This window comes from Vulpes vulpes, chromosome 15, assembly GCF_048418805.1.
Source record: "Vulpes vulpes isolate BD-2025 chromosome 15, VulVul3, whole genome shotgun sequence".
Lineage (NCBI taxonomy): Eukaryota > Metazoa > Chordata > Mammalia > Carnivora > Canidae > Vulpes > Vulpes vulpes.
This window is the reverse complement of record NC_132794.1, coordinates 102,809,749-102,837,538: the sequence shown is the minus strand read 5'-3', so window position 1 is coordinate 102,837,538 and position 27,790 is coordinate 102,809,749. Positions and strand designations below refer to the sequence as shown.

General features: G+C 44.0%; 1 protein-coding gene across 50 annotated transcripts in view; it reads left to right on the top strand.

Annotated features, from left to right (window-relative positions):
• Positions 1–27,790, top strand: part of ABLIM1 (actin binding LIM protein 1) — a 342,319-nt gene that overhangs the window by 184,735 nt on the left and 129,794 nt on the right. For all 50 annotated transcript variants that reach the window (XR_011997590.1, XR_011997589.1, XM_072740162.1 and 47 more), the window contains one exon: positions 18,500–18,634. Coding sequence is in view for 39 of the 50 variants with exons in the window: in XM_072740162.1 (XP_072596263.1) it covers positions 18,500–18,634 (135 nt within the window). In the remaining 11 variants the exon portion in view is untranslated. The remainder of the gene's footprint in view (positions 1–18,499; positions 18,635–27,790) is intronic.

Below are 27,790 nucleotides of genomic sequence, written 5' to 3'. Positions count from 1 at the left end.
AACAGAATGGTAGAAAAAGACAGCAAGGCCGTTCCACAATGGACTGATGGGAAATGCTGGCTGAGTACCCCTCAAAAAGATGGTAGAGGCTGTGGGTTCCCAGGCCCATGGAGGGTCCCATAAGTAAGATATGGGCTGGGTGCGTCTCTACTGGGCTGCCCTCTCTGTGCCACTCATGGAAACCATGTCTAGATAGCCATTGAGGAATAGAGTTTGGGGGCCAGTGGTGGGAACGGTACCTGCCAGCCTGTAGTCCACGTAAGCTGCACCTGCTCATCTGGAAAACCCAAGTAGTTCTGCCATAGGTAACGGTCCCAGCCTGAAATGATGAACCATAGCAATGGGCTTAATGATCACATCGCAGATTTTGGGAGGTGTACTCTCTGCAAGGCATTTTAGACGGTAGCCTCAGATGCTGAAGAGTTCCTGCCTTCAGTAGGTTATTTAATTATCCAGTGTTGGAAGGGGTGCTGGCTGAGAATGCAAATCAAGGGGACAAAAGGCATTAGAAAGGGTATAAACGGTATTTGTGTGTGTGTGTGTGTGTGTGTGTGTGTGTGGCGGTGGGGCGGGGGGGGGCGTCAATGGAAGAGTTATGTCTCAAAGGAATTCTATCTATTTAAGATTTTATGTATTCATGAGAGACCGAGAGGCAGAGACACAGGCAGAGGGAGAAGCAGGCTCCATGCAGGGAGCCCGATGTGGGACTTGATCATGGAACCCCGGGATCACACCCTGAGCCAAAGGCAACTGCTGAGCCACCCAGGCGTCCTTCAAAGGAATTTTTAAAAAGGCTCTCTAGAAGAGGGAGTATTTAAGATTGGCCTGGAGGGGTTCCATAAGTTTCTTATGGCGAGGGATGGCATTTGATTCAATTTGTATCCGTAAGACAATGTCTTCTCCATAATAAGTGCTCAGTGATGCTGAATGAACTAATACGTGAATGAATGATATGTATAGGTGGAGGCTATGGTTGTACTTAACCAAAATATGTATTCTGAACCCAATAAAAGGTAGCAATCTAGGTATAGAAACAAACAAAATACAATTCTTGACCTGAATGCACTCATATTCTAGCAAGGAACAGAGACACGTAAAGAAGTAATTATGATACAACTGAAATGTATTTGACAGATAGCTATTAAAGTAATATGGGACCACAGTGCAGGCAGTGATTAATTCTGCTGGGGGGTCATGGGAAGCTAGGCATTGCAGGATGAATAGGAGTGCCACAAGTGGATAAAGAGGAAATAAGAGAAGTGGCCAGATTAGCAAAGCAGAAGCACCAAAGTGTACAACTTGTATTTGAGGAAACACAGCCAGCTGAGTTTGCCAGGAGCTTCTAGTTGGTCACTTAATACAGCAATGGATACAAGGAAGGGTAAACAGAGGGCTTTATGGGTCAGAATGAGTAGAGATTGGTTAGAACTGGAGGTTGTACATAAGATGTCTCCAAGAACCAGGCAGGTGACCTAAATGTGTGGAGATTAGAGCAAACTGGATGGCGTGGGCCTCGAAAGAGAGAAGCTACTCTGTGGCTCCAACCTAGTTCTCATGAAGGGACATGCGCCAAGTAGCCAGAGCTTCCAATTTTCAAGAGTGACTAGAAATAGGAATTTTTATGTAAAATCTCCAGATGTTTAAATGTTGGCAAATGATTCAACTTTCTCTTCAAAAAAATCTTTGTGAAGGCCAAACAAAACATGTCTGTGGGCAGGACTGAGCCTTGGGGCCTCCAGACTGTGGTCTGGGGCTTAATGCAGCTCTCACCAAAGCCTACCCACAGCAAGGAATATATTTTCACACATCAAGACCTAGGACTCATGCACATATGCATATAAATGACTAAAATAAAAGTCACATGAAGCATTTTTACTCTATTTTCTATTTTTTAAATATGCTGGTCATGATTCATTGAACCGATTTCATGTTTCAGTGGGTCAAACTGAAGTTTGAAAACCATTGGTTTAGAACATCTACACTGAAGTTTTATTGGATGGAAACAGAAGAGGTACTTTCCTGGGCAACCACATTTCTATCCTGGATATTGTTACGGTAGTACTTAATGGCTGTGTTTTGGTGAAGTTGGGCTTCTTCCCTTGCAACTGGAGAAGTTTTGACAAAATCCCTGTAGAATCTTTTAGCGCTCATTTTATCCTAAACAGAAGTTGGCCAGAATTTGGCGTCATCTTTTTGAGTGCTTGATACGATTAAGAACTGACAGCTAAATTGAGTAAAATGCTACTTGGGTGAAGTTCAGCAGAAAAGCCAAAGGAACCGCCCCCACCCGCCACCCCTGGCCCATTCAGGCCTCATCAGCTTCTAAGCCTGGTATTTCTGGAACTACTTTTTCATTTAGAAGAATTTTTCCTGTGTTTCTGCGTCACCACTTCCTGTCACCGTGCTCACTGGGTTTCCTGGCTTTTGCATCTCAGCCAAGGAGAGAAGGACAAGTTCAGGGCTTGGGCAGCCTGTCATGCATCATGTCCCCCACCATCACTGCAGAAGCTCCTCCCCTCCATCTGTTGGGGACCTTGTGCTATATATAGCATTCATTTTTGACATGTCAGAGCATTTCCTGAAATATTGCAATGTAGGGGCTTTGGAGAGAGGTCACCCCTCACTCGGGAATGTCTGAGCGCTGTGTTGTCATAGCAAGCCTCCAGGGCAGCAGGAAAGGCATGACCATCCTTTGGGTTCAGGGCATGTCTGCCATCACTCCTATCTTGAGTGAGAGGCACCCCAGCAATGTGCTATAGGACTCTTGAAACAAGAGGCCAAAAGTGGCATCTTGCCATTGGACGGAGCTGGTACGAGGGAGACACCCTCAGGGAAAGGCCATGCCTACCATGAGAGTCACACAACCACAGGACAGCAGCACTAATATTGTGGTTTTGCATAAGTAAGCAGAGAAGATGGATACTAAACATGCATCAAGCCAACAAGGCCAGCCAGAGAGCCACAGCTCACTAGGACAGAGAGTAGCAGATGCAGACTATGAGGGGTAGGGGCCAGTCCCATGCAAGATGATGGGGCAGTGTCTGGATACCAGATGCAAAGCCCCTTCTTTCCAGAGCCCATGTGTTGCTCCCTCCAGGGCACTGTGCTCATCCTCCTGTAGCAGAGCAGCACCTTCTGGAGTTGTGCGGCCCAAAGCCTGCACGTCTTCTTTACCCAGAGGCCGTGTGCTGCCATGGAGTGAATGCTGGGATTGGTATCAGAGGAACCACGTCTCTGCCACTTCCCAGAGGATACAGAGCCAAGTGCACACCCTGCATAAGATTCCTTTTTTTCTTTTTTAGTGAAAATGATACTTAGGACGCCTACTTTTTTCTCCAGGTTGGGGAGCATGGTGCGGGGGGGGATTGGTAAATTATCTGATGAGTTTGAGCATTGGGCAAAAATTATTGCTAGATCTACAACAAAAACTGATAAAAAGAAATAATAACCATGACAGTTTATCAGAAAGTAGGCAAGCGGGAGAAAAGGAAATGATTAAGTCTAGGAGACAAAAAATACTGCCCAAGAAAGGGAATCTATTCACAGGATGCAACCCAGAGCTTAAGAGAACAATAATTGCATTTGTAAACGTGGACCAACGTTGCTCTAGATTTAACTCTAGCCACATTGGTAAGAGTAGGATGTTAAAAAGTAATGGCTGAGCTGGTGTAAGCACAGCGTTAAGAAACGTAGCGCTGAAGGCCAGAGAAACACTAGACGTGGAACACGTCTGCCTATGGGGTGGCAGACGGAGTATAGCAGGCAATTGCCAGCAAGCGTTGTAAGTGGATTTGTTTTTTATGCATATAGGCCTATTTAGTTTCTTAAACTTCGATAAAGATAAAAACATAGGGGGCAGCCCCGATGGCTCAGCGGGTTTAGCACCACCTTCAGCCCAGGGCCTGACCCTGGGGTCCTGGGATCGAGTCCCACGTCGGGCTCCCTGTATGGAGCCTGCTTCTCCCTCTGCCTGTGTCTCTGCCTCTCTCTGTGTCTCTCATGAATAAATAAATAAAATATTTTTTTAAAAAGATAAAAACATAGGAGAAAAACTATCTCACTGTCTCCATATTTTATTGTCAGGGGATTAATGTAAAGAAGATAATATTTGTAAAAGATTCAAACGTGCCTCTTGCCATGCAGTAGGTGCTCCATAAAGTTAATTGAAGGTCAACTGATCTTTGGAGTTGGGTTTTATTTAAGTAGGGTAAGTGCACAGCTCAAAGCCAAAGGGAATGGCTCAAGTTCCTGCTCAGAGAAAACAAGACTGAAATGTAGGTGGTAAGAAAATTAAATCTGTAATGGATGGAGGGCAGTGTCAAACTGCCTCAGCTGGGATTTCCGGTAGAGCCAGGTTCAGAGCCTGAGCTTATGAAGCCCTTCCCTGGATGCATCCATATTTTTTTTTTCTCATTCGTCCTTTGTGGTATAATTATCATTTCATTTGCCTTGGTGGCTTCATAAAGCTGTCCCCTAAGTCGTCAGGATTTTATAGGTTTATCTGGAAAGCAAGTTGTGTTTCTGTGGGGGAACTCTACTGTTTATCCTTGATCAAGTCACTTAACTTCTCTATGCCTCAATTTCCTCATAGAAAATAAGGGTATTTGGGATCCCTGGGTGGCTCAGCGGTTTAGCACCTGTCTTTGGCCCAGGACGGGATCCTGGAATCCCGGGATTGGGTACCGCGTCGGGCTCCGGCATGGAGCCTGCTTCTGCCTGTGTCTCTATCATAAATAAATAAATAAATAATAAATAAATCCAACTTCATAGGACGGTTGTGAGAATGGGATCATTAGTATATGTAAAGCATTACAAACAATGCCTGGCACACAGCAAGAGCCCAGTGATTATTTGCCCTTGTTGCTATTACTACTACTCTTCCTCTTAGGTGAGTAAAATCAAGGACAACAGGTTCATGGTTGTGGAGTTAAGTAATCAGATTAGTTTCCGGACCCAGGCAAGTAAGTAAAGCTGAGCTAGATGAGTCAAGGAACAAGGGAAGGCCCACCCGTGTCTGCTGGGCAATCTCTTTGGAGTTTGCCTAAAGCAGAGCCAGACTGCAAACCGTTGTCGTGCCAGGCTACTCCAGGACCACATGAGTGGCTTCCTGTGGCCAGGAGGTCCCCCTGTCTGCTGATAGAACTCCTCCAAGGAGTTCTTCCTGCTTGGTTCGTGATGCCCACATCCCCTGGGCAAGCAGGCTGACGACTCTACTTCATCTATCTGTTGTGGAATGCAATGAGATGTCTAATAATGACCTGGGGCCACAGCATGGGCACCTGCTAAAAGGGGAGGTTTTTTTTTTTTTTTTTTTTTTTTTTTTTAAATCTTTTTTTTAAATATTTTTTTCTTTATTTATTTATGATAGTCACAGAGAGAGAGAGAGAGAGAAGCAGAGACACAGGCAGAGGGAGAAGCAGGCTCCATGCACCAGGAGCCCGACGTGGGATTCGATCCCGGGTCTCCAGGATCGCGCCCTGGGCCAAAGGCAGGCGCCAAACCACTGCGCCACCCAGGGATCCCAAAAGGGGAGGTTTTAAAGTGCTTTGGGCCCCATGGGTTCAGGATTCTCACTAAAGGAAGCGAGCCACCCACCCTGCAGTGGTCCCTGCCCACTGCTAGCTCTTCCAGGTCATCATGCTGTGCCCTGGGGACACTGTCGTTAGCATTTCCAAGGCCCTAGGGCTACCTTGGCTCCTCCTCACTGGTCGGTTCAACTGGAAATTGTGCTTTGTTGTGTGGTTCTCAGTCAGAACCTTAGCCAGACTTGATTTGACACTGGTCCAGTCAGTAAGCTTAGCTTCCCCCGAGAGTCTTAAGCAAGCGTTGTATCTTTTGTCATTAGTTGAGTTTATTGACATCATCAGAATGACCTAGTGGAGAGACACTGTGGTGAACCCAAGATATTCAACCGGCTAGCAGTTTCCCTGGAGGCTGTTGCTAAGAAAGAAACCCAAACTCTGTTAAATGAATGCACGTATTGAACACACAATTATTGAGCACAGACTTGGTGCCAGGACTATGTGAGACCCGGGGACACAGTGGCAATACCCTTGTGGTGAGAACCCAGAAATAAAGGAACAGAATGTTTAGATTGTAAGTATAAAAAAGGTAAATGAAGATAGGGTGGTGGGGAAGCAGGGAGGCTGCCTTTCCTTAGACGGTTTGCCCTCTGAGAGATGGCATATAGGCTGCTTTCAGGTGAGACCAGAAGGAGAAGCAGCCAGTGTAGCAAATGGCCAGGGATGAGCCTTATATGGAAGGGAAGAGGGCACGTGGAAAACCCGAAGCCCTGGGAACAGGTGCCTGGGAGCTGGAGGGAGGGCTCCTGGGAAGGCGGGAGAGGTGGGCAGGGCTCTGGGGCAACCCGGCTTGTGCGATGAAAGTGCTTGGAGGGCTTGATTAGTGGAATGATGTGCTTGAATTTTGTCCTACACGATCATTCTGGTTGCTGTGGGGTAAAACAATTGAACAGATGAGTCCCAAGCCCACGCTGTTTGAAGATGCAGACTCCCTGCATTCCTCCTGACTATTCAATAAATGCCCCCCAACACCCAGCTTGGGCAGGAGCTAAATCACTTATAGGCATGCCCCCTTGTTTCTAATTGTCTGACAAATCTCTGGCTCTGACATTGGAGTTGACATACCTCTAGTGGTGATCAAGAAAGCTCCCACATGAGCTGTGAAGGGAGTCTGATGGTGTCTGGATCAAATTTTTTTTTTTCTTATGGGCCCTTTCCCAGGAGAGGGGCAGACATGAAATGATAATGAGGACTTTTTTTTTTTTTTTTATGGTGGGGATGTCCTGGTGAAAAACAAACATAAATCTTAGTGGGGAAGACTATGCACTAATAAGATGGGAGACATGCGGAGGGTTTGGGTGGTTCCTATCTACTTGTGTATATACAGTTGTTCCCTTTGATTACTGAGCAAACATTGAAAAGCTGAGACTAACAGACACGAGTCAAACTTGCTGGTTAAAATCTATAGAGACAGAAAACAGACTGGTGGTTGCCAAGGATTGAACAGAGGAAGGATCGGGGAGTGACTGCTAATGGGTATGAGGTTTCTTTTGGGGCTGATGAAAATGTTCCAAAATTAGATTGTGATGATGATCACACAACTCTGTGAATATACCCAAAGTCACTGAATCGTATACTTTAAATAGATGAGTTGTATGATACATGAATTTTAAAAGGCTATTAAAATAAAACCTACTGTTTACAGCCCAGTGTGATAAGCTTATCACATGGAATGGTACACTGACAGCTGCAAGGTTCATCGATTGAGTTGACCGTTCACTGGGTGTCACAAAGCAAGAAACCATTTCCAGTAGTCACGGAAGACAAGACTGGAAATTGGAGTTTGAGGTAGAGCACATGGGTATTTAGGATCAAGGACCTTAAACGGTGACCCACCATACTCCTGCATTGAAACCCCTTGGAAACTAATGGCTTCCATTTCTCAAACACTCACTTAGCGGTTGGGAAAAGGGCCGAGCACTTTACATGCATTAACTCATGTATGCTCCAAAGTGTCAAAGTAGGATTTATCCCCATTTTACAGAAGAAGAAATCGAGGCTTAGGGAAGAACAGTAACTTGCTTCAAGATCACAGAGCTAAGAGGGGTGCAGCCAGCATTCGCACCAAGTCTGTCTGACTGGACCGTACAGTGCCTGGCTCACCCCTGGGGGGTGACCCCTCCTCGCACACCAGCATGTGAGAGCAGAGGGCGCCCAGCTTGCCTGCATTGTGAGCTGAAAAATAGTCCTATCTCAGCTCCTAAGAGATAAGCTAGACTATACTCTGAATCTGTCAGTCCTTTCAAGACCTCTACTGGGCGGTGGGGCGTGGGGATAAGGTACCCCAAAATTTGTTCCTCAGATTGTCCTTTGAGGAGGCACAGGGGCAAACCTCTTTTGTTGTCGTATCTTCCAAGGTTCCTTTCACTTACTCTGTGCTTCAGCTAAACCAGATTTCCTCATGATCCCCAGACACACCCCATCTCACCCTTCATTGTCTAAGATGTCTTCCCCTTCCTTCCAGCTCATTTTGATCTTACCCTTTTTTCTGGTTTCTCTTCTCCCCTTTCACAGTGTTCTTCTGGCACATGACCTATTCTCTACCTTGTATTCATCTTCATTCTCATTCACTTTCTCTCTGTCTCTCTCTCTCTCTCTCTGTATCTCTCCACTTTCCCTCTACCTCCCTCCATCTGCTCTACTGAACTGTAAGGTCTGTGAGGGCAGGACATGGGGTGTACGGGAATGTCAAGGGAGAAACCCTACCCCATTCCCCTTCCAGTGCTCTGTCCACGAAGCCTCTGTTTCAGAAAATGATGGCCGACTTACCATCCCCCTAGACGTGTCCCAGGTCCTCCCCTCTTCAGGCCCTTAAGGGCTTAGAGTGACCCTGCTCTCTGAACTATCCTCCTTTCACCTGCAGCCTGCCACCCAATGTCAAATCCCACTCTTCTCCCTAGAGGAATTTTCTCTACCACTTTGTCTCAGCCTACTGCTTGCTTCTCTCTTCAGAAGTCCTCACATAGTGTCGGTCCTATATTCTTCACCTCCCAGGAAAGGGTCCTGAGTGGGTTGTCTCTCCGTGTTGATCAACTCCCCAGGTAGGGTTTCCTGTGGGCTGTACAAATACCTAGGATGCTCACCTCCAGCAGCAGGGATGGCATAGCTAGTCTGTGTCTGGAGTCCCCACAGAGCTTGAGCAACACAGAAAGCACAGCGGCACTCACTTGGTCAATATGTGTTGACTCTGTTGAGAAATTATGTCCCAAGGATTGGAAGGTTGCATTTAATTTTCATGGAGGCGTATTTTAATAACTCTCTGGCCCTCTCCCCCATTCCATATTGGACTTCAATAAGCCTAAGCTTTCTTAAATTTCAAGAGATAATCTCTTCTCTTCCACTCAGGCAGATGAATCCTTGAAGTTAAATAAAAGAATGATCAACTCACCCAGCGTTATGCTGGCATCTGCGTGACTAGGAGAACACCTGGCAAGGTGACAGACAAGTACAGGTTATGCATGTTTGCCTCTTCTTGCAATGGTAGCACCAGGCAAAGTCTTGCCCTACAGAAAGCTTGAATGGACCAGAACCTCAGATCTGGGAGGAGCTCAGATGCCTAGAGAGTAGTTCGAGCATTTGTAAAATCATGCCTGATGCTGCATGTTGGATACTGCAAACTCAAACCATTGCTTTGTCTCCCTGCTGGGTATGCAGACACCAGAGAGATCCAGGGGAGGTGAGTTGGTGTGTTTATTCACAGATCAGGAGTGAGGAAGTGACTTTTCAGAAAGGGTTCAAATTCTTATTTCTGAAGTTTAGAATTTACTTGAACTAAAAGGCTTATTTTGCTGTTTACCAGCATTGTAACCTCAATCCATTGGTGTGCTGGTGAATGCTTAACAACCAGCTCTGGGAGGGGAATGGGGGAAGGCCCTGATGTGTAAAGTCTGCCAGTTTCCATGATATCAATGCCACCCCCACCCCCCATGGCCTATTTCAAGCTACTAAGGTGAAGTCACTGGCTGCACAGTTGGCTCTCCACAGCAAGAGCCCGCTCCAGCTCCCCACTCGTGGGGCAAGTCCTTTAGCATCTCTGAAGCTCATTTTTCATAGTTGTAGGATGAGGATAATTTGAAATTGATGGGATCAAGAGAGATATTCTATGTAAACACCTTCTATAAATTGCAAAGTACCATGCACATATTCATCATTTTCCTTGGTTTGTCTAAAATGCTATTTTTAACTAGTTGGTAATTCCCAGAGCATCCTGAGCATTGAGTAGAAACAGCCAAAAAGAAAAGGCAAAGACAGCTGGGAGCTTCCTGTGCTGTTAGGCTGCGGTTTGTACCTCACAGGGACACTTTGACCTACATCTTGGTCTTTCTTTACTTAACCCCTCTAAGGTGTCTGGATTTGGAATTGGGGCATAGAAGGCAATATTGGCACCATGCCTAAGCTAAACCTGTCCCGGACCCTAGGCCCAGATGCTAATAGACAGTGATCCTGTCTCTAAACTTACATTCTCAAAATGGCTCCAGTGAGACCATGGTCCCTCCCAGTCTTGAGGTCAGCATGGACATGACTCTCTAGGAGCCCCTAGAAGATGTGTTTTGCCAGCAGGGTTCAGACTGAAACCACCTGCCCAGTTGTTTGACTTGATCCATCTCTAAATGGAATTTCTAGTGCAAGGACAATGTGAGATCCCTGGATGACTGTAAAAGGCTCTATCATTTTTTTTTTTGTTTAAGTAAGATTTTGTTTACTTATTCATGAGAGAGACACAGGCAGAGAGAGAAGCAGGCTCCATGCAGGGAGCCTAATGTGGGACTCGATCCCGAGTCTCCAGGATCAAGCCCTGGGCCTAAGGCAGGCGCTAAACCACTGAGCCACCCAGGGATCCCCTAAAAGGCTCTATCAAAGCTCAGAAGGGATTTCTGTTACAAAGCATGCCTGCTCATACAGGTTAGTGCCTGTCTCTGCTGACACTCTGTTACCATGGGCCTTTGCCTGACAGTCTGGTGCTGGAGGGGCTCCTATGAGGGGATGATCTCATGTGGTCACCTGGGAGGGGGGACCTGGATTCTTAGTCTCTCTATACCGTCTTGGGGAAGAGAAGCACATGGCAGGAAGGCTGGCCTAGGAGTCAAGGAACCTGCCTCCTAATCCCAAGTCCTTTCTAATTACTGTGAGGGAGAGGAGGTGGGACTCTAAGCAGAGACTATACTCCAAAGTAAAATTACTGACTGTGTCAGAGAAAAGGCTAGGGGAGGTCACAGAAGGGTGTTGCCTCAGTGAGTCATCTCAGCTCAGAGGTGTGTCTCGGGAGTCACTCTTGCAGAAGGAGAGCCTTGGAGAAGCCACCAAGTTGGTCTTACATCCCTTTCTAAGATCTGCCTTCCTACATGGAAGGCAGGTGTAGCACATCGGGGCAGAAGTGTCATGTAATTTACAAGGGGGAAATTTCCTGGCTGAATTACTATAATCCTAGGACCTCTCTGCCTTTCGAGAATCAGATTAACTGGATTTGCGCCTGGACTGTTTCTATAATCAGCTGACCGATCACTGACCGTGCCCTTTATGTTTAGAGGAATAGCAAAGACCTGTTGCATTGCCTCAGAGAGGCAAATCAAGTATGGGGGCACCACAAGTGGCAAAGAAACTAGAATGCAGCCGTCCTGCTGCCTGCCACCTGCTGGGAGTGTCTGTGCCAAGGCAGCCCCGCGCTTTGTGCCACGTAATAATCCTGATTAACAAACTAACACGGTATAAAAAAAAATTAGGTCGTGGAAGCCAATTAAAGAGAAAGATCATTTTGGACAACTAATGATGGGGCTACTGCGTGTAGCTTCAAGTAACTACCACTTGCCGCAGCAGGGAATGGACTTTTAGGTAAACTACAAATTAAGCACACCCCATGCACAGATTTAAAGTCTTGAGTTTCTTGTTTCCTGGGCTCAACACCAGTGCCGTTCTAGCACAAAGAAGGGGAGTAGGAGGTGGAGAGCAGCCGAAGCAGGGAGAACAACCTCTTTGTGATGTGTGTTTACGATCAAACGGGACCTGATGGAGTAGAAGCAGAGAAAAGATTCTAGGTAATCCAACAGGCTCGGAAATGTAGGCTCCCAGGAGCATAGGATTCCCACCTTTAAGCAGAAACTAACCTTACCAACAGAATATCATTTCGTGATCGCAAATCCAGAGGGATCCTAACCGGAGACAGTTTTCCAATCCAGGCCTGCACTCGGGGTGGAGGCCACAGGGAGGGCCCTCCTGATGGCCGGCTGCGTTTCCTCCCTGTCTCACCCTCACCCTGTGCATGTTCTTTTTCCCAGAAATTGCTGCACCCTGGAATAATTTCCTTTTGTATTTGAAGTGCTATTTCCCATCTGCTTATTTACTAGCAGGTGTTACCTTTGGGATTATGATGCAGCTGGGTGTTCACTCCTTCTGAGCTGTGTAATCAGAACTGAGCCAGTACACTGCACTAGCTTGATTTCCTTCTGTGCTGGATAAGACTTTCCTGTGGAAATCCCCTACACGGTGCTTCAGAGTGTGGGCTTTGGAGTCCACCTACTTTTTAGCTGTGTGATCGGGGATAAGGTATCCAGTTCAGCCACAGCACCCTCCTTAGCAGGACAGGAGTAACAGGACAGCACCCTCATAAGGCATTGGTGAGAATTATCTGTGATCATGGGTATCAATTAGTTATATTAATGCCTGGAACATAGTAAGTGTTCAATGAATTGGACCTGCTATTGTATTAGAGTGGTGTTAGGGAGTTATTTACTGAGATGCCACAAGTTCAGAATTCTGTGGCTTCATGTGGGAGATGCTCCAAGAATGGTATTGGCCAGTTACCATATTTTCCCTGATCCAAAAATTGAGCTGTGAAGTACAGAGATGATAGCTTGGATTATTTTATGTGTGGAACAGACGTATCCCAGAATTTGGAGGAATTGATCGTTGAGTTTGCCCTTGTATAAGGCTAGGGTTGATATATTGTGAAACAAAAGGAAAATAAGCACAAAACAAGAGAAAAATCAAATGCTGGGTGACAGTGCCGGTATTTAGTGTGGAAGAACATGGGGAGAATGAAATATTTGATCAATAAAGCCCAGAGTGAAAGCTTCAGAAAAGAGCCAGGAGCTAGGCTGGGCCCCATGAGTCAGGGTGGATTTGAGCAGGTGGGAAAAGCAGGTGAGGCACAGAGCCATGTGTGGAGGCTCTGGGGACGCTGAAGATCATAGATCAGGGAGTAGAAGGCCTAATCAAAGGGGTATTTGTATATTTACATGAACAAATAATAGAGTGTTTTAGTGTGCATTCTTTGGGGTTGGACTGCCTGAGTTCAAAACCACTTAGCACATGGAAGCTAAGTGCTCAGCAAATGGAGCTCCTTCTTAGATATTTAAATAGCTAGTGTGGACTGTGTTAATTGAAGATCCCTGAAGCTAGACTTTAGACTTGATGGATTGGGACTGAGAGCTATTGGAAGTTCTTTTGTTTTTACTTTAATAAACTTTATTTTTTTAGAATAGCTTTAGATTTATAGAAAACTTCAGAAGTTAGTACAAGGAATTTCCATAGACTTGATAATATCCCACGTTAGTTACATCTTACATTAATATAATCCTTCTGTTGTAATTAATGAACCACTATCAATGCGGTATTAACTAAAGTCAATTCTTTTAGTTTTCCTTAGTTTTTCTCTGATGTTCTTTCTCCATTCTGGGATCTCTGTAGGATGCCACATTACATTTAGTTACCATGTCACCTCAGGCTCTTATGGCTATAACAAGAGGACTATCATCCTTGGTTTTGGTGACCTTGACAACTTTGAAGAGTACTGGGCAGGTTTTCGTAGAATGTCCCTCAATCTGGGAATTCTCTTATTATTAGACTAGGATTATGGGATTATGCTTGGGAGGGAAGATCATAGAGGCAAGGGGCCAGTTTTTCCCACATCATCCCAAAGGTACAAACTATCAACAATGCCTGTCACTATTGATAAAGACCTTGAGCACCTGGGTGAAGTAGTGCTCATCAGGTTTGCCCACCATAAAGTCACTCTCTCCCCCCACCCCCCCTCACCCATACTGCCCTCTTTGAAAGAAGTGACCAAGCACAGCCCACTCTTAGGGAGTGAGGACTTATATGCCATGTCCTTTGTGTGGACTACTCTTTGCAGGTCACCTTGGAGAAGAAGGAGCCAACGAGTAGTAAACTTTCCACACTCTAAGAAAAAGGGGTAGAAGGCTAGATTCACATGGCAAGAGAAGGGGGAGCTCAGGGATATGTGACAGTGGACAGAATTTAGTGCAAGAGGAAAAGGTGGAATCAAGGATGACCGCAAGGCTCCGAGTGGCAGTGATTAGGGGATTGAGTATAGAGAGCACTGCATATGTTGGCCTGCCAATGCCTTTTCTTGGCTGTGTGACCTTGGCTGAGTCACTTTGTTCCTCTGAGTCTCTGTCCATTGTTACCTGGGGCTGACAGTCCCTGCTCTTCCTGCCTCCTGGGACTCTTAGAGAGTGAAATGAGAAAAAGTAGTTGTGAGCTCTAGGAAAGCCATTGGGCACAAAGTGCTGCAGTTTCAAAGGTTGGCTAAGGGAGTCCCAGGGTCTTTGGGAGAGGAGGGCACCCAGGAGGGGGTCGTGACACTCTCAGATAATCCTGGGCAAGATCTAAGTCACACCGCATGTTCTGTCATGGGTTTGTGATCGTCACCTGCTAAGGAGATTTTCGCTCTCTCAGATATTCCAGTTCTAGGGGGTCTAGATCCACAGTCTGTTGGGCAAGATGAGGCTAGTTTTGGATTAGAAGGGCAGGCTTTGTCTAACCTTTGTGGCATTCTTTTTTTTTTTTTTTTTTTTTTTTTTAAGATTTTTATTCACAAGAGACATGGAGAGAGAGGCAGAGACACAGGCAGAGGGAGAAGCGTGCTCCCTGTGGGGAGCCTGATGTGGGACTCCATCCCAGGACCCGGGGATCACGACCTGAGCTAAGGCAGATGCTCAACCGCTGAGCCACCCAGGTGCCCCTCTTTGTGGCATTTTTACTGCCTGTATTGGCCTCTGCTGGGGCTGCTGAAGGTTACTGGGACTTCCTTACTGAATTCAGTCCTCCAGTTTTCTCACCTATCATACCTCATAGGTATTGCAAAAGTTACGCATCCAAAATGGCACTTTGGGCTTTTGTCCTTAACCGGAGTTTCAGAGATGTGACTGTCTTTCCTTGCTTGCCTGGGACAGACAATGTGAAACTTTTCAGCTTGCAGTGGCTGTTTATCTGAGTAGTCAGAGCCGCTCCAAATAGGATATTACACAGTGGAGGAGTCCCTTTACCTTTTTGGGCAAATGGACTCTTAGCTCTTCATATATTCAGAGTGTATTCTCATTATTCAGAGTGTATGCAACCACGCTGTTGGTCTTTCGTTATACTCTTATTTTAGCAATGAATTGATGAGCCATGAGACTTGAAGCTTGCCTATGCAAGTTCCAGGGTAAATCATTGACCATTTGGTACAGTAGAATGAGTCAGGAAGCCTATTACATATTCGTCTGCTGATAACTCGCTAGTAACTTTGGGCAAGAAATGTAAGTTCTTCGCCCCTCATCCTCCCTAGCAGTAGATTAAGTAGGGACCACCCAAGCTCTGAAAGATGGAGCAGTCATGTAAAAGCTAGAAGCAGAGCCAGCTGGCAATGAGAGGAGTGTGGAATTACTGACGTTGCCATATTGCAACTGACTCAGCATATTTCAAAAATGTAAAATTGAGCCAATGAACATACATTTGGTATTAACCAAACTGCCAAAGGCACTTATGTAAAACGAACCTCTTTATTAATCTTTAAAAAGGAGAGAGATTCTTTTGTTGACACTCTTCTTGGGTTGAAATGAACACTCTCTTTTGGTCTTTGGATTCCATCAATTCTCTAATAAGAAAACCCCATCCTTTCACAAGGGGGTGGTCTTGATACGTGTCTGCCTAGGCTGATATGTGACGGAAAGGCAAGTACACATGATATGGGCTCTGTTCGTCTCTGGGTGAGAACAGAGGTCACCTCTGGGCACGGAGAACTTCATAGTGTAATATATATTTCCAAAGGGAAATGCTTGCAAAATGCAAATGCTGATCCCAATTCTGACCTTTGTGACTGGTGCCAGCAGTTACACTGGCACCTTTGTTGAGACAGAGGGAAAAGCCAAGAAGTGAAATGATATTTTCCTTCTCTCATCATTACTCAGCATGGCTTACTTGCTTAGCTATAAAGAATTCAAGTGTCAAGAGAAACTGCAGTGCTGTTTTCTTATCCAAAAAAGCATTCTCCCTTATGGCCAAGAGATCCGCTGAGCTCCAATATTGTTTCCGAAGAGGATGGTCTTGTGGATTGCTTTCTTCACGCTAACGTTCCCGTAACTTGCTTATCCATATTGTCGGAACTTTAAGGAAAATAGTTCTTAAACGATAATATGCATAGGAATCCTCTGAGGAGCTTACTAAAATAACAGAACCCTAATTCCCACCCTGAGTTCAGTGGGGCTGAGGAATCAGCATTTTTAATCTCTGGCACAGGGGGTTCTGACTGAGAGGAACAGCAGAGCTACCCTGAGGATTACCACTGGGTGCTAGGCCCACTAGCAGTACTTAGTCACACACACTGTGTGTTTCCTGCCTCAGTCGTGTCCTAGCTGCTGCTTTTAGAGCTACACTGGAGCTCAGCTCAATAAATCATTGCCTGACTTAAAACAGTTTGTGATTCAGACAAATAGCATGGGAGAAGCCTAAGTTTCGGAGTCAGAAAGACCCGCGTGTAGATCTTCAAGCTTCTACTTATAGCTCCTTAGGTAGGTTGAATAGAACTTTTTCTATTTACTTATCTGTCAGAAGGGAACACTATTACCTACCTCACCGAGAGGGGGAGGTAGTGGTAAGGATGGAATAGGATGACTTATGGGTAAGCACCTAGCACCATGCCTGGCATTTAGTAGACAGATGCTCAATAAATATCACTTTCCTCCATTCTCATAGGAAGCAAGAATTAACTTAAAAAAATAAAAACTCATATTTTCCTCTAGCACTTAAAGTAGATACTGTAAAGAGAAACTTTCTTTTTAAGGATTTATTTATTTATTTTAGAGAGAGCATGTGAGCATTTGGGGCAGAGGGAGAGAGCGAGAGGACCTTAGGCAGAGTCCTTGCTGAATGCGAAGCCCGACATAGGGCTCAATCTCATGATCCTGAGATCATGACCTGAGCCAAAAACCAAGAGTCAGATGCTTAACTGACCGAGCCACCCAGGCGCCCTAAGAGAAACTTTTTTTTTCTAACACCCAGGGAAATAGATTTGGAGCCTCATTACACATCACTTTAAAAGTCAGTGGGTTTTTAGCCATCTTGAAAGGATGCCCCTCTGTTCCTTTAGAACAGAGATCCCAGGGGACAGGTAAGGAAATGCAGGTGTGTCACAGTGTTGGGACCTTTGGCAGACACTCCCCGGGCCCAGTGCAGAGAATTTGGATCAGATGTTTAACCCGAAACCACACCTGCTCCTAGTCAAAATCTCACAAGGACCACCTTGTCTCTCAGAATTTAGCCAGTAATGGATGATTTGGACCGGGTTGTTTCAAACTCTTTCCAGGCGAAATGAAACATTACAGGGGTCTGAGAGAAACAATGCACCATTATACCTGTAGTGTCCAGCGAGCTCCTTGCTGGAACAGGCTTTCTAAATTGAGTCTCAGCATATCGCTCCATATCTTCCCCCCCACCCCCAACCTGGTTTTACTGTTGCTGGAAAAAAAAAATCGTCTTTGTTCTTTGTGTTGATTAATTTTAGGTTTACTGTTCTTATCCCATCTCACGCTCATGTGGATACTTATGTAATACACTTCTGTATATCACATGGTTCCTCCTCCTGAGGACCCAAATCAAGAAAAAAAAAAAAAAAAAAGCAAAAAGTGCCTATCTGCATTTTCTGGCTGGCTGGAGGAATTGTAAGTTAAATGAAGACCTTTGGTCAGCTTAAAGCCACAGTGTCCTCTCCTGGCCTTCTCTGTCTTTTATAAAGGAGAGGCTGTAAGTCCTATCCCTGGGGCAGGGTGGTCATAAAAACTTCCGTTTTCTGAAGGCCAACCTCTGGAAACTGAGAGAATAAGGCTGGGAAGCCCCATCCTATGATTTTAGAGCCTGAAAAGACCTTTGAAATCCTCTGATGCAATTCCTTTTGTTTTACAGGAAAAGAAGCTGAAGTGTAGAGAGATCCACATAGTTATTAGGAGCTTTCTGTTTTCAATCATTGCCCACATGGTGTGTATCAGGAAATGTGCACACAACACGAGGCTCATCATAGGCCTCCAACAGGTTAAATGAGTTGCCAAATGAAGGTCAGGGACGACTCTCTGGTAGACTAGACCAGCAACTAGCTGGTATGTGCTACCTAATGAGTAAATAAACATTTGTTGAGCTCCTTTGGGGTGTGCGCATTCTGCTGTGTTCTGAGGAGCTGGGAGATGGAAAGAGGTGTACAAATGGGGAGAAAAAAGATGAACTTTAAGAAATTGTCCCCCTCTTTGAGGAGTTTAGAGTCTGCAGTGAACTCCACTGAAAGGTGTTTCTAAACCAAGATAAAGACGTATTACAGATACATATTACAAAATATTAAACCAAACAATATCATAGATTTAATGGCCCAGTTATATAGTCCTAGAAAAGGTTGGGATGCAGAAAGAGGGTTGCTGGCTCCCAGATGAACAAGCCCAATGTTTTCTTCACTGGACTGTTAAAGCCACAATTCTCTTATTTTTTTCTGTGTATCTTCACCATCATAACATGGGGAAGGGGCTTGATTCATCCTTCCTGGATCAACATGTGGCTCCATGGATAACGTATTATGGATCTGTTTCTGTGCACCCAGAATGACCCCTTCTGTAGGAATGCTCTCTACTCACATGGGTCTCTTGTTATTTTTTTTCCAGTGGCGCACCCCCAGGACCCTCACCACCCATCAGAGAAGCCGGTCATTCACTGCCATAAATGTGGGGAGCCATGCAAGGGCGAAGTCCTTCGGGTCCAGACCAGACATTTCCACATCAAATGTTTCACCTGCAAAGGTACGGTGCTTCCAGCATCCTGGTTTAGTGGCATGTCACAACCCATGCTCACCTCAGGGTCCATCCCTTTAACCCCATGCCAGACCACCTGACAAGAAGTGAAGGTGCTCCGAAGCCCTAGCATCACTGCTCCTCTCTGGTTTGGGTGGGATTAGGTTGAAGGGGATGGCTGAATCCCCTGAAGACCAGTGGTACACAGGCCATTTGGTGTTTATTGAGGGAGGGTCCTGATCCTGGGATGAGTGAAAGCAGTAAAAACTGCAGTTTTGTGTTTTTTACTGTATATTTATGTTACCCTGAAAGGAGGGACTCTTACCCCAAAGTCACCTTGTCCCAACAGCCATTATTTATAGGAGGGCTGGCAAGCTTGTAAGATTAGGGTTTCACATCACCGGATCCTGTGGGTAAGTGGGGAACGTATGTGTGTGTGTGTGCATTCAGAAGTGAGAATTCGTCAACAACTCTTGGAAGCTCTCCAAGAAGCTAACAAGTAGAGGTTGATTTCCATTAACAAGCCTCCCTTTTGGGGTTTGTCACTGTTGGCATCTCAGTATGAAGTATGCTGACCTGTTATTCTGGAACCAGGGTGGGGCTGAGTAGGGAAAGAGAGGAGGAAGAGAGTGGTTTCTGTGTTTGAGGAACAGGTTCCTTGAGCTTTGGACGTGTGGGGAGCTCGGGCTGGGCTGAGGGATACAGGAGGAGGGTTCGGGGAGAGACAAGATGATGAGCCTGTTCTATAGCTCTCTCTGGCCCCCGCATGTGCTGGTCACTCCCATCCCTGGAAACTGCATTCCTTCTCAGTGCCTTAATTTCTGAACTCAGCATTGCCATCTTAAGCCATCCATCCATGGCCAGGGAGGCTCTCAAGTAGACGCCAGGCTACCTAGTGACCGTCAAATACATAAAAACGGGGTGGGGGGGCAGGGGCTTATCTGGAGTCCACAGCTGTTTGTTTCACTGAGGGCAAACTTTTCTGAGAAAGAGCATTAACATATGGAAGATGGAAGAGGAGCGGATGACATCAGTTTACCTCCTGTGAAGTGTGACAAAAGGCCGTAATGCGCATTTTATAGAGGGATTCTGTAGCCCTTCCACAAACCCTGCGAAGGCAGTACCAGAAATCCCTAACTCCAGTTGGCCCTCAAGAAACATGAGGGTCACACCCAGCATACTGACTGTGCTGTCACTCTGTGCAGCTTGCCCTTGCCACTAAGTAGATCTGTGATCTCAGGCACCTTACCTGTCTCTCTCTGGCCCCATGTCCTTATCTGTACAATAAAGAGGTTAGACCTCTGGGTGCCTGGGTGGCTCAGTCGGTGAAGTGTCTGCCTTTGGCTCAGATCATGATCTCAGGGTCCTGGGATCCAGCCAGCATTGGCAATTGGGTCCCTGGTTAGCTAGGTGTCTGCTCTGCCCTTGCCCCTCCCCCTGCACGTTTTCTCTCTCTGTCTCTCATATAAATAAAATCTTAAAAAAAAAAAAAAAGATTAGACCATGTCATTCCACATCTGAAGTTTGCCGATTCTATATACACAGAACAATGTAAAACAGAGAACCCAGAGTTACCAAATTAGAGTCTCTTAGAATGTAGGAGAAAAAATGCTTTCTGATTATATCCGATTGGTCAACTTAGAGTCAGGCATTACATTCTGTTTTATATTTTGCTCCTAAATTTCCTGGGACATGGATCAAGGGGTAGATTTGGTCTGCAATAGATACGGACCACAGACAATGGGTGCCTTGCATGTGTTCTGTATTTCTAATTGAAAGTACAAAGTGTTAGTCTCGGGTCTGGGTAGTCACAATGTTTAACACACTAAGAAATTAGAAGATGTCTATGTTTATCCCCCATGGGTAGAAGCTTCCTTGCTATTTTTCTCTTCTAGTTTAAATCTAAGGACTGAATGTAAGTTATTTATGTTGGAACGTTGTCCCTCAGACTTTCTTTCATGTTACAAATGTGTTCCTGTAAAGTCAAGTGTTTATATAAATTGAATCATGTTTTGGGAGCACTTGCTATTTGTGGGAACTATTTTTATTTTTATTTTTTTTAAAGATTTTATGTATTTATTAGAATAGGAGAGAGAGAAAGAACATGAAAGCACACAAGCAGTGGGGCGGCAAAAGGAGAAGCAGACTCCCCATTGAGCAGGGAGCCCAATGCGGATTGTCCATCCCAGGACCCTGAAATAATGACCTGAGCTGAAGGCAGATAGTTAACTGTCTCAACCACTCAGGCACCCCGGAACTATTTTTAATTTAACAAAACTTTACTAAAATAAATGTTTTCTATTCCTGTAAATGTGTATTTTCTCACACTCAATCAGTCAACATCTGTTGTCTTATGTTCCCAATTCCTTTTCTTTAATACCCAATGAAAGTGGCTTAAGCTCCTCAGGTCCTTATACCCTGGCAAGTTCATTCCTTTTACTCAAGATTCCAAAGTGACATTGTTCAAATAGAAATATGATGCAAACCACGTATGTATCTAAAATTTTGAATAACCATATTAAAAAGGTATAAAGGAGTGGGTTCAATTTGTCTCATAATGTCTTTTATCTCTATATACCCCACATATTATTTCAACATGTTATTAATGTAAAAACTATTGGGATATTTGACATTATTTTTTTCATACTAGCTTAATAGGACATCTCAGGTTGGAAGAGTCACATTTCATGTGCTCAAAAAGCCCTTCGTAGGGGCACCTGGGTGGTTCAGTCAGTTAAGCATCTGACTCTTGATTTGACTCAGGTCATGATCTTAGGTTCATGAGATTGAGCCCTAAGTTGGGCTCTGTGCTCAGCAGGGAGTCTGCTTCTTTCCCTCTCTCTCTTCCCCTTTCCCCACCCCTTGCGTACTCGCTCGCTCTCTCTAAAATAAATAAATAAATCTTTTAAAAAAGAAGCTCTTTGTAGTTAGTGGCTACAGTATGGGTCAACACAGTTCTTGAGAGTTCTTGAGGTTGTTGTTTTTCTTTAAGACTTTATTTATCAGAGAAAGAACATGCATAGGGGACAGAGGGAAAGGGAGAAGCACACTCCCCACTGAGCAGGGAGCCCAATACCAGGCTTGATACCAGGACCCTGAAATCCTGATCTGAGCCGAAGGCTGATACTTAACTGACTGAGCTATCCACACACCCCAAGGGTCCTTGAGGTTTGCATTCTTGTGGTCCCCTCTTGCTCCAAATTCTTTCTAGTACCAAATTCTTGGCTTCCCTTCATGAATGCTGCTCCTTGTGCATTGCTTCACCCCACATTGGCTACCATGTCTCTTTATTTTCCAAAATACCACTAACACAAAGCAGCTAATTCAGCAGACTTTACTGAAGGTTTGGGATAATGGAGGGAAGGTATAGTCCAGAACAGGCAACAGCTGTCCTAATATTCTCAGGCCATGTCCAGAATAAGAAGTTTCTCATTGACCAGGGCTATTTCTTTCTTTCTTTTAATTAATAGGCTTTAATTTTTCATACAGTTTTAGCTTTACAGAAAAAGTGAACAGAAAGTACAGTACTATTTCTCATACGTATTCAGAACCTCCACCTGCCACCATCTTGGTAGGTCTTCCTCTCTCTACCAGGACCCTCCCTCACAGCCCCTAGAGACTCCCAATTTCCTTCTCCCTCATTGTGCTGATGCTAAATTTTCTTAGAGTCTCTACTTTCTAGAAATCCATTAGGATGGTTTCCCAGAAGAAACAAAAGTCTTCTCCTTGAGGAATGCTATCTTCCTCTTAACCCACATGGCCCAGACTATAGCTAAGTCTGAAAACAACAGTTTTGTTTTCTTCCTGTTACATATAAAGCAGAGGTGTCATGTCCAGATAGTGAGCTAATATTCTGGAAGAGAGGATTTTGGGTGGAGAGCAGCTGCTAAAACAAGCCTGGGCTTTTGGGCAAGAGCTGGCCAAGTGCAGAAGAAGAACAATTATAGTCAGGTTCTGACTATGATTTTGGGGCCAAACAGTTTCTCTCTTAAATTCTCTCTGCTCCTTCCCACACTAGTCTCCTTCACCCACATACCTTGTTGCCAAAGCCTCACAATTCTTGAATGGGACCAGAGGTCGATTTCTGTAATTAGAACATCCTAACCTGCAAATACCTATAGGAATAAAAAACAGATGAAATCTTTTACTAGGAATGAGTTTTGAAAGGAGAGGGAGAAAGAGCAAACATCTTACATGAGATCCCAACATGTATGAAGGTAGGAAAGGGTCACTTCAGAGGAACCTAGAACGCAGAGCACAAATTTAAACCAGTGATGACTCCATGAGTTCACAGGGTTAGCTGTAACACGATGAGGAGTGGTGAGCAGGAATTTTATTGGTGAACCCATTTCCCTAAATGTCTGACATCTTGGGATCTGATGGTGTAGGACTTATTTATCCAATTAGTAAATGTTAATTGGACACATACTCCTTGCAGGATATTATACTAAGTTCTCAGACTAGGAAGAGATAGCACACTGTGTTTGTCCTCAAATAACCCATAGGATATTTGGAGAGACAAATAAGCAAAATTTATAATATTGAATAATAAGTGATGGAGAAATATATAGGATGCAGACTGGAAGCAGGGAGACTCAGAGGAGATATGAGTTGTCTAGACAGAAATAATGTAAAGTAGCAGCAGATGTGATAGAGAATAGGGGGCAGATTTAAGAGACATTTAGGGTTAAGGTTGATGGGATTTGGTGACCATATGTGAGGAATGGAGACGATCTAGGTTTCCAGTTGGACTGACTGTGTGGACAGATGGTTGCCACCCACTAAGGAAGTACAAGAGCATTGGATAGGGTAGTTCCAGGCAGAGAGTTCAGCTTGGGATACACTGAGGCTGAGGATACATGGTGCATTTAGAGTCCAGTAGCTTTAGCACTAGAGATAGCTACTGGTCTGGGTGGGGAAAAGGGTGATTTATTATTATTATTATTATTTATTATGTAAACTCTACCCCACCATGGGACTCAAACTCGTGACCCTGGGATCAAGAGTCATGGTTCTACTGATTGAGCCACCCAGGCACCCTGGGAAGAAGGATTTGAAAGTGTGTTGGCATCTAGATAGTGGCTGAGTCTAGATGATTGTGTGTGACATTGCCCTAGGAAAGGGCAAAAGGCAGGAAATGAGTAATAAAGAATGCCAGCACCTGAAGGAGGTAGAACCCAATTTCTATTTGTAACCTTGGGAAATGTACCCAACTGCTAATGAGATGAAGAAAGAGGGAAAGCATTTCAATTAACGATGGGTTCTATAATTAAAAGAAAAGGAAATCCCCAAAGCTCCTATTATTCTTTGTAATAACCCAATGGGAGTGAAATATGGCTGCAGGGTTCTGGACGGAGCTGTACTTTGTCTTTAGCACTTAGTAGCTTTGTCTCTCATCTTTTCCAATTAGCACCACTCATCACAAGACTCTTTTCCTTAAAGCTCTCTGTTTGTTCTGATATTGATCCAGGGACGTGATTGTTTTTTAATTATCACCTTGTCTTCATCATAGTTGTGATAATGGTCAAAGAGAGTAAGGAACCATTTAAATATTAAATATACAGTTAATTAAATATTAATATATAGTTAAATATATAAATATTAATATATTAAAATTTAATTGTAATTATTTATATGGTTCATATTGATACATTATTTGTTATAATTTTTATTTATCTTAATCTTTTTTTTTTTTTTTTTCAAAATAATGCCCTAGATTCATTTTTCTGCTAGAATGTTCTAGAGCATTTAGAAAAGACCAGGGACCAAAAAAACATAAATAAGATAGATAGACCAGACCAGAGACCAGAGAGAGAGAGAGGATCAAGAAGGTCTATTGGGCAAATAATTTTGTTTTCAGAGAGTCTTTCTTGGACGATCCTGTATAAGATTTTAACTACTCTCTGTATCACATTTCTCCCTGCTTTATCTCTTTTTCCTTAACACTTACCATTATGTAACATTTTATTCGTTTATCTTACTAGAGAGTGAGCTCATTGAGGGCAGGGACCTTTGTCTGTTTTGTTGACAACCGCATACCTGGTGCCTAGAACAATGTCCAGTATAGTAGGTGCTCAATAAGGTGAATGAATGACTGAATGCATGAACGATGAACAATAACCATGTATTTCTTCAGAACGTGAATATTTACTAATGTTTCTAGTGGCATAGCTAGTCAACAAGATATATCAAGTGCTTAAGGTAATATATGTCCTCCTCCTATGGTTACTAGACAGTAATATCATCTTCCAAGAGAAGGAGTATAAAGAAAGCTTTCCTTCATTGATGATAGAGCTGTGCATCTGCCTAGCAGGTAGAACAGCTAAGAGATAGTGTAGTAGGTCCTGTCCGGGAGCTGTTGGTAAGAATCTTGCTGCTGCTTAGATTTTATACTGGTTTAGGCTCTTGAGCTTTCTCCTCTGGGCTTGAATGGGCAGGCAGGATATGGGTTATTTTGGGGCTCAAGTAGGAAATTGATGAAACCAGGAAAATGGAAATGGTTTCTTATATCTCTAAGAGCTGAGCTTGGGCTCAGATGTAGGTATTATTTTGAATACACTAGACAGCAAACAAATCTACCCTGCACTCCAGAGGGAGACACTATCTCTATCTTCCAAGACTGTTGGCTCTACAAACCTCCTTGAAAAGAAAATTCAGAACAAGTGGTTACTTGCGCCTCTGCTCATAAGAGACCCATGGATAACTATCTCCCAGTAAGAGAGAATTGTTAATTCTGTATTTTGGAGAATTTATGAGCTCTTAAAGCAAGCATTGAACCAGTCATATTGCTGGTTCTTTTCATCTCCTGACCCCGAACCCTTGGAGTGTCCCCTGCTCAGACCTCACCTCTGTGTCCACTTCATTGAATATTCCAGCCTGCAGACCTGTTGTGTATACGTCACCCAGTCTGTGTTTTTTTGCTAGAGTAGCCCGAATGGACTAAGACAGCATATTAATCAGATGTTCAAATAATCATACAAATATGATTTACCAACTGTGATTAGTGCAATAAAGAGAAAATAAGCTGCATGAACAAAGATGTGAGCTTGCAGCAGGAGGATCTTGGTGTGCTTATGGTGGGGGGAGGGGCTGTGGTTAGGAAAGCCCCCCCACCCCGCCCCACCTCTCTAAAAAGAGAAGTTTAAGCTAAGAGATGAAGGCAAAAATACAACCAACACTTATTCTTCCTAGTAGTAAAAGTCAACTAAACAGATTCCGTTGTTCCAAAGAATAGATTTGTATTCCTTTTTCCTAAGAGTCACTTGATTTTTACATAAATCAGTCTGGGAATATCGATGCTTGATGGCCTTCAAATCTTTACTGTGTGAAATGTTTATAGAGCATCTATCCTCTGTCACTCACTGTGCCAGTCTGTGGAGGATTGAAAGGTATATAGGACATGGTACCTGCCTCTGAAGAACCTGCGATTTGGTGGAACCATCGCTGGCAGCAGACAGGTGTAGGCAAGTGGTCCAGAGCCCAGGTGTGCTGAGTTAGAGGCTGAGAATCTACCTAGAGCTCAGTGGTCTGGGGATGTTGCTGGGGGGAAGCAGCAGATGAGAAAGCATGGGTGCTCCAGAAAACTTCATAGCCTTCCCAGGATTGGAAAGGGGTGCACGCTAGTTGTGGTCAGGTGTAGGGGCTGCTCTACCCTCAAGGCAGCGGATGGCGAAGACAAGGATGGGGCTGGAGTTGACACTGGTCTTCATTCAGGCAAACAACTTCCTACGAAAGTGAATGGAACCATGATGTTCCCATTGTCATTTGAAAGATGGCATTTTAAACATTAATTATAGTAGCTATTCCTTTTCAAAAATGGAATTAGTGTTATGTTATTTATAGTCCCATAGTTTTAAAAAGACTTCTGAACATTGGGTGTCGGTGGAAAATTTTAAAAATCAGATCATGTAAAGTCTTCCCTCAAGATAGCATTGGCAGAAATCATTATACTGAATTATGTTTTAATAAAGACTGTTGCTACTTAGTGATGTGAGTCTCAGTGGACATAGAGAATGTGGACAGTGTCACCTTTTGAAGGCTTTGAAGAACGCTTTGTCCTCTATAATGTTTAAACATCAAGAGAGCCCATGAACATCAAACTTATTTTTAAGGAGTTTTTGTAAAACCATTAGGAAATTCAGGCTATAACTCTTACTGATGTCAATGAATTGTAGTACATTTTTCAAGAATTACCCTTTAAAGGCTGATGTTGTGGTAAACATCCCATTTCTGATAGTACCTTCCATATTTGCCATCTTAGGGTCTGGAGGATGTTTACCAGGTCAGGATCATTCCATGTAGAATATGTGCATTAAAAAAAAAAAAAGAATATGTGCATTTATAAAATGCAAGGATCTTTATGGAGTAAGATGGATGGAAATTGCAAGGTGGGAAGTTAGATATACAGATTAAAGGTTTTCTGTATTTAGGTTTTTTTGAATGCATTTTTTTTTTATTAGTTTCAGAGGTAGAATTTAGTGACTCATCAGTTGTAACACCCAGTGCTTGTTACATCAGGTGCCCTCCTTAATGCCTATCACACAGTTATCCCCTCTAGCAGCCCTGTTTGTTTCCTAGAGTTCAACATCTTTTATGGTTTGCCTCCTTTTCAATTTTTTATCTTATTTTTCCTTCCCTTCTCCTATACTCATCTGTTTTCTTAAATTCCACATATGAGTGAAATCATAAGGTATCTGTTTTTCTGTGACTGACTTAATTTCACTTAGCATAATACACTCTAGTTTCATCCACATCATTGCAATGGCAAGATTTTATTCTTTTTGACAGCTGATCTCTGTGTGTGTGTGTGTGTGTGTGTGTACACACCACATCTTCTTTATCCCTTCATCTGTCGATGGACATCTAAGCTCTCTCCATATCCTGCCTACTGTGGACATTGCTGCTAACTGTGTTCAGTTTTTTAAAAGTAAGATTGTATGAGTGCCTGAGGGGCTCAGTCAGTTAAGCGTCTGCCTTTGGCTCAGGTCATGTTTTCAGGGTCCTGGGATCAGGCTCCACGTTGGGCTATCTGCTCAACGAGGAGTCTGCTTCTCCCTCTCTCTCTGCCCTACTCTACTTGTGCTCTCTTGTCTGTACTCTCTATCTCTCTCAAATAAATAAAATCTTTTTAAAAATAATAAAATTGTATTACCTAATTTATATGCC